General features: G+C 35.2%; 1 protein-coding gene across 1 annotated transcript; it reads left to right on the top strand.

Annotated features, from left to right (window-relative positions):
- The first annotated feature begins 8,377 nt into the window (after positions 1-8,377).
- On the top strand, positions 8,378-17,352 carry LOC128186195 (organic cation transporter protein-like). Its single transcript, XM_052855970.1, has 10 exons — positions 8,378-8,742; positions 10,310-10,535; positions 10,832-10,935; positions 12,473-12,627; positions 12,927-13,095; positions 14,418-14,633; positions 14,750-14,976; positions 15,402-15,583; positions 15,828-15,979; positions 16,117-17,352. Exons 1-10 carry the CDS (start codon positions 8,600-8,602, stop codon positions 16,208-16,210), a joined length of 1,668 nt encoding a protein of 555 aa, XP_052711930.1. The 5' UTR covers positions 8,378-8,599; the 3' UTR covers positions 16,211-17,352.
- The last annotated feature ends 562 nt before the right edge of the window (positions 17,353-17,914 follow it).

Raw genomic sequence — 17,914 nt, 5'->3', positions numbered from 1 at the left:
TATAGGTCTTTGCAGTTGTTGTTTACAACTTACAGCGATGAGAAGTTAATGACACTCTACATAAGAAATCAACCCCATCCCTATAATATTCCCCAGTGTTGCTCTATTCTTTAAATTGTTCCCCCATTCACAGGTAGTTAAACTATGCTATTTACTAAATATTTAAACAAAACATGACACTATTAGACTATAATGCACAAATATTGCGATATATACGTGGCATACACGTGGCACTGTTAAACATACAACGCTAAGGTAACATTCACGTGGAAACTCTTGTCCGCTATTTATAGTAATTTAAAGTAGCACTTAAAAGCTTTAAGATTTACAAAAATAATCAAAGTACTGAAGTACTGAAAGCCGCGCTCTTTTGGTGTGTCTTTATGCATATTGCGTGGTAAAGACTGAAAATTAATCTCTCTCTCTCTCTCTCTCTCTCTCTCTCTCTCTCATAATTATAATTATGCTTTTAATGTCGGCAAAGCGTCAGAGAGCGACCAAATTTTGTAAGCGGCTACAAACAAAAATATATCTGTCTAGTAGAAAAAAGATCAACAGTTGCTGCCTTGAATTTTGCAACAAGCGTTATATATCCAATCCCCATTTCTTCAACGCGCATTGTATGTATCCAATATGCATAGTCTTGTTTTTAAAACAAGTTATTAATAAAAAAAAAAACTAAAAAAGATAGACAATTCTCTCGAAATTAGAATAAAAGAAACAAAATGCCAACACTTTTGACAAAATGTGGCTCTTTGTGTAACTATTTGGTATAGCGGAAGCTTTTACTTTGACGCTGTTAGGTTTTTTGTTTACTTTTGAAGTTGTGCTATTTATAGTAAAATTGGAGATTTGCCTGCCTACAGCCAGAACTCTGCTTTCAGCAGAGCCCGGCTAAAAATGAAATGAATAAAAGCAAACTTACCCCGTCTGGAGATTTAGTTACCAGGCAATTACAATACTAAATATACGTGGTCAGATCTGTGTGGGGAAATCGTGCGTTCTGTCCAGAACTCCAAAATTCAAACCTTATAAAGCCCTAACAATGCGGGTAGAATGACCCAGGTTGAGTCTATTATGCTGACCAATGCCAAACTGAAAAACACGAGGCTCCATACGGGATAAAAATAAAATGTCTATCAAAACACTAGGGTTCAGTACAGGATAAATCCACTACATATAAAAACAACACACACTACAGCAATTACTAGGATTTGATTGTGACATATGGAATACGTTAATGTTATGCTGAAACTACAACATGCATTAATATCATAAATCATGATGTTTTGTTGTTTCCAAAAATGCAAAATAAAATAAATAGCTTATTTTGAATAATACATGGTTGAATAATACATTCACTGTAAAAAAAAAAAAAAAAAGGGTTTACATAATAATTATGTCTTAGAGGTAAAATTATGAAGGACCTCTTATGGCGACCTATAACTTTTATTTAATGTAATTTACAAGCTAGCAGCAAAAATTAATAAATAAAGACCAGAATGGATTTCTAAACGGAAGATTAATTGGGGAAAACATAAGACTTATTTATGACCTATTGTACTTTACAGAACAAAATGGTAGACCAGGTCTATTAATGTTAACTGAATTTGAAAAAAGATTTAGCACTATTTCATGGAGTTTTATTTCGAAGGCACTAGACTTTTTTAATTTTGGACCCTCTTTTAATAATCAAATTTAAATCTTCTATAATGGAATAAAAGCTTGTGTAATTCAAAACGGTGTAATTTCAGAATAGTTTTACCAAGGAGAAGGCTGTAGACAAGGCAAACCGATATCAATTTAACTTTTGAGCTCCTGAGTATTAAATTTCTTAGTAACACTAGATGAAATAAAAGACTTAAAGCCCCTTTCACAATTGGCGCACGACCACTTTACATCACTATGCGATCGAAATTTTTGAGCTTCGCACGAGCTCTCGCATACGTTGCACGAGCCCTCTCTTACGTAGCACGAGCTTTCGCATTCGTTGCATACGTTTTACTGGTCGCATCAAGTCTCCTCTGAATAGAGATCAATGCGGTGAGCTATTCTTGAAAATCTTGGATTAAAAACTCCCTTTTCCTCTTTTTTACATTTAATCAACACATATAAATAAATCAACAATACAACACAATATTAGACTGAAAACAATATACATGAATAACCTACCACATTGTTATAGATACTAACTGACACACAATACATTAATATACATACACCTCTGCTCACACTTCACACAATCTGACACCAAAACACACTCTCTTCTCTTGCACTATCTCAAAGCCACCCACCTAATCTATATTACCTATTTCCCAACCCTTATATACTACTCTTTATTCCCTGTACTATGCTCAACCCTTTCTTCTCTCATCTCTCCCTTCTGCTCTCGTCCATTCGCCAACTGTCTTCTGCTTCACTTACTTCCTCTCGTTCAATATTGACAAAAGTAAACACTCGGACAAAAACGGAAAATGGATTAAACATTAACAAAAAACCTTGATCTGACAAAAACGGACATACATTAACATTACTAGGAGCTTAATCAAACTTATAATAACATGAAAGTAAACACAAACATCTATGTCCATATAAGAAATAAACATGAAATTGTGATATATACCTGTATTCACAACAGACATGCACACTATTCAGACGCGACCGAACGCGATCAAAATTATCGCAGTGCAATGCACGAACATTAGTACGAACGTTTTACAACGTTTTGTGTACTCGTAAGAGTGATACACGATTTATAAAGATCGTAAGATAAATCGTTGGTGTTTATGCGTCTGTTTTGCGACCGTGAGACTGTTGCTCAACGTGTCTCATGTAATCTTGCAACGTTTTACATTTACTATCATTGCACGACTTATCAGCATCAATATGCCATGCTTTGCTACTAGTATATATACCCTGTATAAGTATCTCGGTTGCAGAACAAAATTTACGATATACATTTATTGCATGATGGTGAGGGAAATACATGTATGAAGATTTATTCCTTCAAGAAAAATCATATTTTCCGAGGGCTTCGCCCGAGAGAAATATGTTTTTTCTGGGGAATAAATCTTCATATTCCCTGAACATTAGTGTAATAAACGTTTTATTAATAAACCAAGCAACATATGATTACACAAAATATGTTGATTTCTAACAATGTTTGACTTTTCAACAGTCGCAACATTAACGTCGTGATTGTTTGATTTTCCATGTAACTGTCTCACTTTTCTTTCATAGATCATAGATAGTAAAGTGGGTTCTGAGATATAAAGATAATTATAATGATTAAATATTTTTGATATAATCATATTTGTCTACATCGTATGTTCACATCGGCTTTTTCATTCTTATGACATCGCCCTGTCACGTGACTTTCTAGACCAATCAGATATATAGCTTTATATATATAGCTTTATATTTGCTTTATCAAACTCGTTGAAATGGTTATATATTCGCTTGGCAAGCCTCGCGAATATATACACCATTTCAACTCGTTGGATAAAGCAAATATAAAATCACACAATATAGATATCCTCTATATATCTAATATGATTTGATTTATATTATGAAGCTTTTGAGACAGTCCCTTATGTGACCCGAATTGTTTTTTTTTTTTTTCAAAGATTAAAAACGATGATGCAACGTTGTGTTATGCGGCTATTGTGACCTTGCGCAATACAATGTAGTACGTCATTCCTGAGATAAATCTAACTGTTTTAATGTAAAGTTTCACTGAAATAAACCTTAAAATAAATTTTTAGCTCTTAATAATTTTTCTTAGAGCTTATTCACTTGATTAAATGGAAATTCCGATTAGAAGACTTGAATAATCAAGTGTGTTGACATACACGAAGTTGCGAATGCTCGTTAGTTTGAATTGACTCGAACGAGGAACAGTTGTTGATGTTTAATAAAACAAACTCTAGGCTAGCCTTATGATTCGAAATTGAAAATAGTGAATAAGGATGCTTACTGGTGGTGGAATAAAAGTCTTATGAAACATTATTTCGGTAGGTTCTTGTATATAAACACAACCAGAGCGCTGTTTTCATCGCGTCGTCAGGATGAACTCCTTGATAGTTAACGTTATTTGCAGTTTTATAAACTTCACAACGCAAATTGAAAGTTGGAAGTGGGCTAAACTTATCAAAAATCCTGACAAACAAGAAAAAAGGGTCTTGTGGTTACTGTTATAAATAACTTTCCAAAAAAAAGGGTGGGGGGCTAACCCCCCCCCCCTCCCATGGCCCCACTCATCCCCCGGTTCCGACGCCTGTGCTACGCAGTTTTTTGTTTTCCTTCATATTTGTAATTTAATTCTTTGACAAAATCAATTTTATATTAATTTTTGTAGTAGATATAGTTATGTTGAAAGTACTAGCAAATCTTCGAAAATAGGTCACTGAAGCGTTGAAGCGAGGGGTTGTGTAAAAAATAGTTCAGACCGGAAGTATTTGATAAAGCATCACCCGTTTGATAAAGCAAAGGTTTATCACATGGGTAATATACACCACACGTATTAGATAAGATAGAATAATCATATGTATGATAATAAATGCTGCTGTATATCTGCATCTTCTTGGGCGGCATCTTTTCTCGCTTTCAACTATGTCTACCGAATATGGGCGGTATATATATTCCCTCGCTTTGATCGTGTGAAATTCGTACGAATACTTTTTTCATATGCAATTATTTTGGCAACAATTAACGATTCATATCGAATTTTTTCGGTCGCATGAATATTTGGTCGCTTCTGCTCGTGCGCCAATTGTGAAAGGGGCGTAAAGTATTTACCCAAACTTATTGAAATACGAAAATTAATAAATCAATGGAAACCAAGAAACTAACCCATGTTTGGCAAATTACAGTCATTAAGGCATTAATTATACGACCTACTTATATGACCTACTTCCTCTCTCTATAGGTATTACACTGGTAATTGTTTTCACTATATAGCACTATACGGGGGGGGGGATTCTTAAAAATCAGTTTTTATTTCTCATGACAAAATATTCGGAGGAAATGTTATTTGTTAACTACATCATCAGCTAACATCATAAAAAGGGCAAGCGATACGGCATTTTCTCAAAATATCTAGCTCCAAACAGGTCTAGCATCAAAACCACATGTTTTCCGTGTGTATGTAAACAGACTGCACACTCCCCAGGAAGCTGCTGCATGTGCCCCGAAAGATGTAGTCCCTGTGGAAAAAAGATCATCACCTAACAAAATACCTGAAATATCCTTCTCAGTGGTATAAAAAAATTAAAACTGAGTAAAGGAAAATGTAAATAGGCAGTCAAAGAAAAAATAATTCAGAAGTATAAATGGAACTACAATTGACTAAGTTTTTGATTGGTCGATTACCGGTGTGATACGTATAGATAAACCCATCAGCTGATAGTCGGAGCTGCTAGTAGAATAGAAATAAATTCTTGTTATCGTGAATGTTGCAGAATAACCTCCTCGGTCTCGAAATGTTTAGAAATGTAAGAACCGGGGGGGGGGGGGGGGGGTCATTTTGCAACATTTATGAAAACTCGTACTTTATTTCTTTAACATATATAATACAATATAGTGGCAAAACTTTATAGAGAAAAAACTTTTTCATGAAGGAGTAGATAAAATTTAAGATTATTTTCCAAAAGTACATATCAATTTGATTAGGTAAGATTCATTTAATCCTACAAAACATAAACCAATATACTCAAAACCCGTGAAGACGTTTCTATTTGTGCTCATGGCGCATGAATTAGCAAAGTGTATTCATAGAAAATTGAACGTCGCAGAATTCCAATGCAAAACAAAAAGGGGAAATATACAATGAATGTAAATATTTGATATTGATGGAACATTTATAAGCTTTGAAAATTTGAAAAACAAAATCCAATAACAAATTTTATTGAATATCCAAGCATAAGAACTACTGTAAGGACCAGATTGCATACACAAGATTTATACATACCAAACTTACAAAAAATAAATGAATATGGACCTGTTATCCCTAATCATAACCTACGGTTTACTTATCATTGTTAAGGCTGAAAATTTATGTACAACTTACTATGAGATAAAAAGAGGGAAACATGTAAATATTTATCAAAATGGAGAGAAAAAGGTCAGAACTATGCACAAGGTACCTGGAACCAAAATTTTTTAACTGTACACAAGAATCAAAACTACTTTGGTTACAGTTCAAATTCTTCATAGGATTGTTCCAACAAATCAATTTTTTAAATTAAAAAAAAAGCAGACTTATTTGACATTTATTTTATGAATGTGCTGTGGTAAAAGAATTGTGATCTGATGTTGAAGACTCGATTTTGAGACAGTTTGATTTGTTAATAACATTTGATAAACATTCATTTCTTTTCAGAAAATATAAAATAGAGAAATTTATGATTTTTTTTTAACTTGGTAGGGCTTTTTGTGAAGAAATATATTTTTTCTTGTAAATATAAAAGTAATTCAAATCAAAATATACATGGATTAAAAATTGTTCTAATAGAAAGGCTTTTGACCAGAAAATATATGCTTATAAAAATTGTACGCATAAGGAGTTTGAAAACCATTGGCAAAAAATATGTGTAAAAAGCTATAGTACTGTATATACAAGTATATGGTTAAATTCTTGACTAAAACTTGGGCCCAAAGACGGGTTCAAAGTTAATTGTGTATTTAATATTAAGTATAGTAATTATGTACATGTATAACATGTGCCCATAAAGCAATGACCTGGCTTTGAGCAAAAAAGAAAAAAAAAAGAATTGAGTAAAGATACAGTTAAAAAGGTTGTTGCACCCGACTAGTAATAAATCTTCAGAAACTAGATTGAAATGCCAGGCAGTTTGAAACTGTTTTCTTTCTAAGTGATAACAAACATACAGTATCACCCGTTTTACCTCCTCAGTTCTTTGAAGACTTTTTTTTAATGCCTGTTTTCAGAAAAAGAATATACATGCTCGTCTGCTGTCGTAGCAAATTATCATATACGTGTACTTTGGATCGATAAATTACTACTTTTCGGAGATTTATTATTTAATAAACTAACATACCGAGTTTTTTTTTATCTCTACAAGAAATAAACAGCATATTGCCCCCTAACGACAGTTTGAATCTGCCCTCTGATGATTACATTTTACCCGCTTTACTTTGTCACTGTGTAAACATACCAATGTGAACGGTCGATGAGGCGAGGAAGCGTATTACGTGTGTGTGGTAAAGTCGGTTATTGGTAATCTCTGTGATGTGAATGCTCCCTCTGTCATCACAATATCACAACCACAATTACCCGGTGTAAAATGTTCTTTGTAATCATATTTTAATTGTTTTGCAAAGTATTTGGTATTGTTATTCATTGGTTATCATCATATGGTATCATTTGTTTTCATTGTATGGTCACATGTAGCAATGTAGAATTATTATTGTCTGTTATAATATTTGCTGTGTACATATGCATGTGGTTTTTTATCATTATTATTAATTATGCATACTGTTCATCAAGTTCACTGTGTACACTAAATAACCTTTTACTAGTACGATATATAAGATATATAGTTAACAACGTAACTTGACATAATGACGTGGACTTTGGATGATAACAACATGTCATTATGTTAATTAAGTAATTAATTCCTTTGTTATTAAAATTATTGCAATAAATTTGTCTTGGTTATTTAAAGAATTGTGACGTCAGCATTGCGGAGAACAGAGAGAGAGAGAGAGAGAAAGAGAGAGAGAGAGCTTTGAAAAACTCAAACGTAAAAAAAAATCAATGTTTAGAGAGAGCGATAGAGAGAGGAAATAGATGAAAAATAAAAAAAAAAATAAAAACAAGACTTGGTGAGGAAGGATTTAAAGAATTTTTTTTAAAAGAATGTATATGAGGGAAGGAATAATATTGGACAGAGAGATAGAGTAAAAATTAGCTAGCATGTACGTTTAAGAATAAACGATAAAGAAAAGCACTGGTCCATAGTATAGCATATACACTGTCTATAGACACAAAGAGGGAGAGATAGAGAGAATGAAAAACAGTTTTATGAGTTAACATGGATCGAATTACGCACATCTTTTAAAGAGTGATAAATGGGGAGAAACAGAGGATAATAACACACGAATCAAGAGAGTGGGTATGGGAGATAGAGAGATTGAAAGATAGAGAGAGAGAGAGAAAGAACTGCGTTGCAAATTGTTGTTTACTAGGGTAGTTTCAAATTCTTCCGCTGACACTGGACACACATTGTAGAAGTGCGAGTAAGTGGTGAACAAACACCGAATGCGCCAAATCTTGTTTACTGTGATAGACGCCGTAAATTTCCACCGCAGGAAGGCCGATCTCGCGGGGCTATTTATAGACGGGGATACCCTCGTTAGCTCTCAGCAACTCGCGGGACCCCGAGCACTCCACACGTGTTAGTGGAACCACTGAGAATAGAACTATTTTATGATATATGAAAAAAAGTTCATTTCAGCAAAAAGAACTGCTATCGCGTTCTCTAAAAGTTTATCTAACGAAAAAGTGAACGAAAAAATAGGATAGAGAGAAAAAAGGAGGGACTGTGCGTTAAGAGGGTAATTTTTTTAACCTGGAGAAATGACATACGACAGCGCCTTGAGACAAGTTGGGGAGTTCGGGAGGTACCAAAAGAGGATCTACCTGCTCCTATGTCTCCCCATCGCCACGTGCGGCATGCAAGTCATGGTGACGGTGTTCATCCTTGGAGTTCCCCGGCACAGGTCAGTCTCGATTTCAGCCCCTCCCTCCATCGGGGGAGCCATAAATCTTTGTATATGGAGGGGGGGGGGGGTGGACTATATTTCAGTTGTATGAATTCATCGCATTTCATGTTTATAAAGAAATAAGTGACAATGTGTATCTTAAAATAAACCTCGATTTCATACACACCCACCTTTATTTGAATTTTCAGCTAGTGTATATATATATATGTAAAGAAGAAAATGTCTCTGTATGTGGTGCATGCATTTTAGTTGTAACAAACGCATGCATTTTTTGCTTGCAGTGATTTCTTGTTCATTAAAGTACGTAAGTCGGTGTATCTTAATATAAGACGCACTTAGAATTAATAAATACATATGGAATTTTATATATAATGTCCACCTGCATTAACTGTTATTCTTAGGGAAGACCAGACAAGTTTTGATCAATATTGAATACAATATTCCGGTTTTATTTAAGTGATAAATGGCGCCCTTATCAGAAGGATTCCTGTTCTATTCATGCGGAATTGTGCAAACTGTCAGGTTTTTATCCTGTGCTAAATCCGTGAAAATCCAATAAAAAGTGTGAATTAAGTTTGAACATGTAAAGTCTTCACTCCATCGTGTGCCCTGAACGTGGATCGCTACCGTCATATAAAAACTGGGTGAAGGTCGACTCGGGGTAAAGTGATATAAAGTTATATTGAAGGTTGGCTGATAACACTGTGAAGTATCTGACAGCTGATTAGTGGTGGTCAGTGAATGTGAGAGAAAGAGAAAGAGAGAGAAGGAAAGAGAGAGAGAGAGGTGGGTAGAGAGAGAGAGAGAGGGAGGGAGTGAGTGTGTGTGTGTGTGTGTTAAAAGGCTACTGTCCGGAAATCTAGATCTCACACTGCGAGCGAGGAGGTCACTGCCCAATTAACCTGAATACTCAGAGAGAGAGAGAGAGAGAGAGAGAGAGAGAGAGAGAGAGAGAGAGAGAGAGAGAGAGAGAGAATATGATACTGTCCTAGTTTTTGGCTGACTAGTGCTCACCTAAATATAATACAGAAAACGTACTTCTCACACGAAGTGCACGTGTATTAAATTGACCTATATACGATTGCCTGTCTGCCATCTTTATACATCTACATGCACACCGTTTCTTGTGCGATTCAAAATCATTGGAAGCTAAATCCAAATTACTCTATTTTTGCTATTATCTTGAAATTGTTTATATATGAAGTAAAGAATAAACAGACAACCAATGAAAACAATACTGACTAAAAGATACTGCCATCTTTTATTCTGCACTTAACAAAAATCCTCATAAATTTTGATGATTATATATATTTATATATATTTTTAACACGATCGAATTAAAGGGTTAAAATTTGGTTGTTGTAAACACTGATAAAATTCCAACAGCGTTGACACCCTGACAAGCCGTATCTGAGGATTTAATGTTGATATCGCTCTCAATATCAGCTGATTTTGCTTAATACATAAGTTAGAAAATACTTGTTTACTTTTAGTTGCTTTGTCGAAATACGATTTGCAATTGACTATTTACGTACTATTGAATTACCTTTTTTTCTGGTGACAGGTGCGCTATCTGGGACAACGACACTTATGCCGTGCAGGGCCCCGCCCACCTGTCCCTCATCAACCTCAGCATTCCCACTGCCCCCGACCCCCTTACCTACTCACAGTGCGATCTGTACAGTTACCATAGCGACAACGAGTCGGACCCGGTCGATTCCAGTTTTGTCCGGAAGTGTTCTAGATGGGTCTACGACCAGTCCGATTTCCTCAGTACATTTGTGACAGAGGTAATATAAATAACCCAAAAAACCCATAATGACTGTTAAAGCATGTAGATACAAGGGAACGTCATAAACAGTCTATGGTTATTTGATTATATTCTACTTAATTCGAGTTAAATTGAATTCGTCTTGTTGGCGGTACTTTATAAAACCAAAAACAAAATGCCATAAATGTTTTAAAACTGATACATGTATTAATAAAAGTGTTTCCACACAATCAAAGCGAATCATTTAAAATATTTTCACGATGTAGAAAACAAAATTAAAGACAATAAAGCCAATCATCAATGATTTTATTTTAGGAGGACCTAGTGTGTCATAAGAAGTCCTACGTCACACACACTGTGATGTCATTTATGGCGGGATTTATGGTCGGAGCCTTCGTTGCTGGCGTTGTTGCAGATACGTGAGTGTTTTTATCTATTTCATTCATTCATTCATTCATTCATTCATTCAATTATTAACTAATACCTGTTTTCTATGTCATGCTTAGTGCAGGGTGTCATCAGGTAATAAATTCATAATCGTCTGACCCGTGCATTAACCTAGCTAACAGCAAAATAAAGATTTGAATTATAGCAGCGTTCAGAAAATTATGGTGGAATTTTTAATCTATGAAAAAATGCTAAGATAAGGTTTCACTAAGTTATACAGAAATACCACAGATATTTTCCCGGTCTCTAGAACCGTTTCTGTCAGGGGCTATTAGTCGTTGTATGACAATTCGTCTAATAAACTCTTATAACCTTTATTCACGTACCCACCACGCGCTAAACGCGAGCTGCATGATACATGTATATAGCGTGCATCAGCACTGACTCTGTACAATGTACATACTGAATCTAAGCTATCTACTACTTTCTCATTTTGTCACTTAGAATTCTGGTATTTATAGAGCTGACGTCATTTCAATACCTAAGCAGATTATAAAATCAATCTATGTATCGATCAATTAGTGGGTCGACCGAGTTGTCGGCTGACCAGTTGATCTTGTGGGTCTATCGACTATAGATCGAATACCGGAATGCACTCCGTTTCTTTCAAGGTTGGCCGTGCTTAATGGCATCTCCTAAGTAAAGTACAAATGTACTAACACCGCCGCTATTCTGCCAAGGCCTGTCATCTCCACTCTATTTCAGTATATGTAATTGTAATTGTTGCATAGCCAACATGGAATTTTTTCTTCAAGACTTTTCGCCGACGTTTGAAAAAATCATGAAACGAATTATCATATTAACTCTTTTTGCTATCATTTCCACCAAAACTTTAGTTTGACGTGTAAGAATGTTACCTCCAGATCACTCTCTTGTAGATATAGGCTCTGCTTACATACCAGTTTGTTGGACGCGAAACTTCTGACGATCGTTCAAGAAACCCCCTATCTCTTATAGAATTGCCAAGTGATGTTATATGGAGAGACCGTTGTAGATTAAATATATATGTATTGTTAAGTATAATATATGATGTAGATGATATAGATGTTTCCTGGAATCTCAGTCCTCAATAGATAAGATAGAACTGTATGCATTTAGTAAACGGTTGATGGGAGCAAATTACCGAAAAACTGTCTGTTGTTTAATTTGCTCTCGATACCTGCAATAAATTGTTTGGTTCTGGGTTTCTTTTTTTTTCTTTTTCGGATTTCAGTTCTTGTTGGGTTTTTTTCCGGGCGGGGGGGGGGTTAGAGGGGGATGGATTGTTTTGTGGGTGGGGGTGAGGTTATTAGTTTTCTGCGTAATTTATCCCTACATCGATGAACAATTCCACTGCAAACAGTCAAATGGACCAATTTATATTCATACAGCAACACTTACACTGTATGTAAAGGTTGCCCCTTGAGGGCCCTTAATTGGTTAATAAAGAAATTGAAATTGAAATTGAAATTGAAATTGGTTACACACTTGTCATTTCACTCTCTACAGAAGATTCCTCTCGTTTTACAGGTTGGGGCGTAAGAAGGGCCTCCTGATGAGTCTGGCCTTACACATCGTCCCCAACATTGCCGTGTCCTTCGTCGGTGACCTTTTGACCTTCATGTGTTTACGGTTTTTGTCGGGAGCGTCGGTAGGCGGCCTGCTGGCTGTGACGTTTACAATGAGTAAGTAAAATGGTCACAGTTGGTAAATTATAATATACAATGTATACATTTATCACTGATGTTGTGTAAATCTAGTGAATTTAGTGTCGTTTAAATATGAATGATTTTTTGTTGCAGTATTTTACTGTTAAAATTACAGGTCACTTTTACAAAACTTTAGGTTCTTTGGTAAAGAGTCGAACCTGAGTTTAAAGAGAGAGAGAGAGGGAGAGAGAGAGAGAGAGAGAGAGAGAGAGAGAGAGAGAGAGAGAGAGAGAGAGAGAGACTATGTCGTCTTACACGGACTTTTCTTTGTGTAGTTATGGAGCTGGTTGGCCCTTCCTACCGGATGATCACGGGGATAGCCATAGAGCTGTTTTGGGCTTTTGGCGCAATCGTTCTGGCTTTACTGGCTTATCTGATCAGGGACTGGAGATACCTCAACCTGGCGGTGTCTGTACCCGCCCTACTGTTTATACCCTACATCTGGTGAGTGACCCCACTAACTTTAACCAACCCCCTCCTCCAGTCTTGGGAATTGCAATAGGCTAGGGTGGTATAGGACTCATCTTGATATATATGTAGATGAGTATAAAACTGATTAGAATAAACAATTCTTTTGTTGTTTTACAGTGTAGAGTTTTTTTTAACCATAAAATTAAGTTTTGATCGTAAGAGTTCTTTTAGGGTAATAATTGTAAAGGCCTAGTGGGCTTCAACTCGATTACAATTAATTTGAAAAAAAATGGAATCATTCTTCAAGTATTATGACGTGATCAAATACGGTCGGGTTGATGAAATGCAATAAAGCCCAAATATTTTGCTGTCCATCAATGTTTTAAGAATTAGAAGAACCTATGTAGAACACGTGGAAACTACGAATATCACCAGAACAGCGCACTTCATAATATTTAAAGAATGATTGCTTATTACATATATTTATACACATTTCAGTAATTGTACGATTAAATGTTAAAATACTCATTGATATAATGTATTGGACTACACCATACAAAATCGAGTCGCAGTGTTTTCACAAACTAAGACCTCGAAGGATATTAATATTAGGTGTTAAGTATATCTTAAAACTACCATTATCCAGAAAATCTTGAAACGTAGTGTCCTGTGTCTGGAACATGTAAGAAACCCAACATCTGGATAATTTCACCGGATAATTAGATAGATGACCTCATAGTCTTAGGCTAAATGGATGGTTATAAATAATGGGAATAAGTACGTATATATGCTTAAAAGGGATAACCCGACTCATCAAAATACGTATATGTAAACTGCGTAAGTATCACAAGTGAGTACAGTTGTTCTGTTTAGTTCTTTTTCACAAAGAGTATTCCTACAGTGTAATAACAATATAAGAAATATACTTCAATCATTTATTTGTAAAATTGTGATATACTCACTTTATTACACGTATCACATGTTCTTGAGGACAGAATCCACCCTCCCCGCTCCCTGGATTTAGACCCTCGGGGTAGTTGAAGATTTTTGGATAGAAATTCCTTTAAAGTCAATAACACAATATGTTCTATATCAAATATCTAAAAATTAATTAAACACTAACGGTAAAACATCATAAAGCCTTAAAAGGACATGGGTTTTTTTTTTTGGGGGGGGGACCCACTGACTATCTTTTTTTCTAAATTCTTTTCATATAACTTGATCAAACTTTAAGTCTAGTTTATCTTAATTTAATTAATATTCAAAAAAGAAACACAAGTTTCAAACTACCAGCCTATTTCAAAGTGATACGAACAATAATATTAAATTGTGACGTGTTTGGTTTTTCGTTCCAGCCTTATTCCAGAATCCTCTAGATGGTTGCTAAGCAGAGGTCGGGAACAGGAAGCGGAAGACATATTACGTCACGCAGCTAAGGTTAATAACAAGGAACTACCTGAAAAACTCTTTGACTACGAGGATTCGTTCGAAAATGACCGATGTGTTCCGATTTGGAAACTCTGTGTAACACCGACGCTTCTGCTTAGATCTACCGTCATATTTTTTAATTGGTAATATATACGCTTATGCTTTATATATGTAAACACCTGGTTTGTTTTATTCTTTTCTAATTATATTGAAATACCTATCTTGTTTTGTTAAAAAAATCAATCTTATATTATTACAGGATGGTTGTCAGCATGTTGTTCTTTGGGTTGGCGCTAAATGTGGGAAATCTTGGAGGAGACATTTACATGAACTTCTTCTTGTCCAGTCTGGCGGAAGTTGTCGGCTACTCTACTCCATTGCTGGCGCTAAAGTGTTTGGGCCGGAAGCCAGTATACGTTGGGTCCCTTTTACTAGGTGGCGCTGCCTGCATTCTGACGATATTTCCGGTTCTTTATGGTGATACTAGTAAGTCAAAATTCCACCTTAATAAAGAAACTTTTATCGTGTGTTGAAGAGAAAATGAAAAAAAATTACATCTTTTGGTTTTTACGAATGGTTAAGACCATTTCAGTATTTCAAAGTAACCAATTGTTAGAACCATTGTATTCAATTTGTGTAAGAATAACTGATCCGAAATTTATGACATACAAAAAAACTTCACCAAAAATAATAGAAAAAGGTACGAATATGTTTTTGATTAAAAAAAATTGGATGAAAAAAATGATGACCAGGATCATCTGTCACAGTCCAGTAACACACGATTTATTTGAGTTTTTCTACTGCTGTTTGGTTTGAACAAATTTTATCGCGTCTGTGTTTGATGACCAAAATTTTCTGGCATAGCCCATTAACATACAATCCATTTGAGGAGTGTACTGCTGTGTTCGTAGGTGTCCACTGGACGGTGGTGGGTCTGTCCGTCCTGGGTAAGATTGGCGCCTCCACGGCCTTCGCCACCATCTACCTGTTCTCTGCCGAACTTTTCCCCACCGTGGTCAGGAACTCAGCAATGGGAGTCAGCTCCCTCAGTGCCAGGATTGGTGGGATGATCTCCCCTTATATAGCCATCATTGTAAGTCAATTGACTTAAGGCTTGATTGAAATAAATCATGTTGTATATGTATACCGACGTGAAATAAATTGTCAGTTGTTGCATGCATGGTATCATATATTTTTTGTGAAGTTTTATAATAATTTAAAAAAAAATAAGTACAGAAATGACACAGAAACTATTTCAATACATTGCCCCTACATTTGGGAACTTAGTTTTCAAATTGATATTTCTTATTTATATTTTAACTTTGAATTTCCTTCAGAACGAGGTTGTGGGCGGGGATTTAGGCGTGGCAATGCCGCTAGTTGTGTTCGGTCTGTTTGCTTTTGTGGCTGGTCTGTTGGCTCTGACACTTCCAGAAACAAAAGGGCGTCATTTACCGGAATCTATCAAAGACTCCATTAAATACACAGAGTAAGTATATGTATGTGACTATTATTTAAACCAAGCTTTAAGTTAACTTATTGTCTTAATGCACGACGGTGAATGTGTAAAATTGACTAAACACTCGTTCGTAATTTGTAATTTATTGGTGTATTCGTCATTAACAGTCAAACTTTGATAGTGAGAGGAAATGACATCATTGATGCGTCATATCCGTTGACTTCACCAAAAGAGGGCGTGGCAGTTCAAGATGAGAAGTGAAGGCCAAGGTCAACGAATCTCCAACGATATCATACAGGCGTTTTGCATGTATTTGGCATTATCCTTTTCTCGATATATAGGCAATTTTAATAGGTTGTAGACAGTTTTGATGTGTCCTATGTTAGAGTAGCTAAGTTTTTATTTCTAAAGATGAACTTATTTTCATTTGTTTGTATTATTAAGATTGACTATATTAGTCGTTATTTTCAGAATGGTTGGGTTTGGTAGAATCTATCCTGTTATCATTTTGGTTTTTGTTTTTTGCCATTTTACTGCCAAACAGAGGGCATTCCTTCTATATTCTTATTTTCTCCTTTAATGATGTTGGTTTCTGTACCTCAGATGAAAACCACAAAAAAAAATACTGGATCTGTGGTCATATAACCGAAAAAGTGTGACATTTTATTTTAGTCTCTCTATTACCACTGTCATTTATCACGGAAAAGTTTGAGTCTGAGATCGAAAGTGAGCCTGTCTTGTTTTATGGCCCAAGGGTCTGACGTTGAAGACCATCTAAGCTTTTAAAACATTGAGACCCACCTGTAAGCTAGTGTTGTTATTTATAACAGAGGTTCTTTATAACACTAAATGATAACGCGTGGCTCCTGATTGCTATTTTAAATCTTTATTTTTACGAATTATAAAATCAAATTTTGTTTTTCAAAATCTAAGAACGTTTTAGAAGAATGTGGGTCATTTAGAATCTGTGAATTTTCGTTATTTTGAACATTTACAAAACCATTCACAAAAAGGCATTGCTATATTTTTAAGCTTACAAATTTGTTTGACCATATCAAGGCTATGGATTTTGTCTGGAATTTGTTGCTGTCAGCATTTTGAAATACATGTATGTTATGTCATTTCTGTGAAATGTGATATTATGTCTATGTAGGCAATATAATTTGCTGTATACGCCTACTTTATCTAAAACATGTATGATGCCATAAACTTATCTTTATGCTACCAAATATAAGGTGCTAAGAAGTATCCTCAGATATCTAAATGGTTTAAAGTTGATATACAAACTTACTGGGTAACAAATGTCAGATATTTGACAGTGAAGTGCATTTGAAAAGACACATAAAAGTGAAAAATGTGAAGGCATTGTAGATTTTAAACTCTACAAATACAAATAACCTTCAGTCAGTTTAGACTCAAAAGAGTGAGAAAAGAAGCTAAATATAATGTAATTACCACGTGATGTCAATGTTCATTGTAAACGAGACCACGTCCTAAATGCTGTATAGAATTGCCATAGTAAGATTCCGAGATGTCCCGAAATAGTCCCAAATTTACATATGCAGTCCATGTCAAGTTTGTTTTGTTTTGTTTTGGTATTTTTTTGATTTTTTTTTCGGGGGGGGGGGGTTGTTTGCTTTTTTTCTTTGGTTTTTTTCTTTGTTTTGTTTTTTTTTTGGGGGGGGGGGAAGGGGGGTTAAAATTAATTAACCTTACAAGAATACTAGAGAAAATGTTAAGATGAATGTATTAGCGATAGTAGGAGTGAATCATACAATGGGTTAATAAGCATTAATTGGAAAATCCTAGATTCGATTCCTTGTGCAGGTCTGTTCCCAGGCATGTTTAATAATGTTATCATGATATTATCGTGTTGTTAACGTTTTCTCAATTCAAGAATTCCTTATGTTATTGCTTGGAAATTTGTCCAAAAACTATGCAATGTTTACCATTGTGGAACTTGCA

Source organism: Crassostrea angulata, chromosome 5, assembly GCF_025612915.1.
Source record: "Crassostrea angulata isolate pt1a10 chromosome 5, ASM2561291v2, whole genome shotgun sequence".
NCBI lineage: Eukaryota > Metazoa > Mollusca > Bivalvia > Ostreida > Ostreidae > Magallana > Magallana angulata.
Note: the sequence above shows the minus strand (reverse complement) of the source record. Positions and strands in the feature narration are given on the sequence as shown.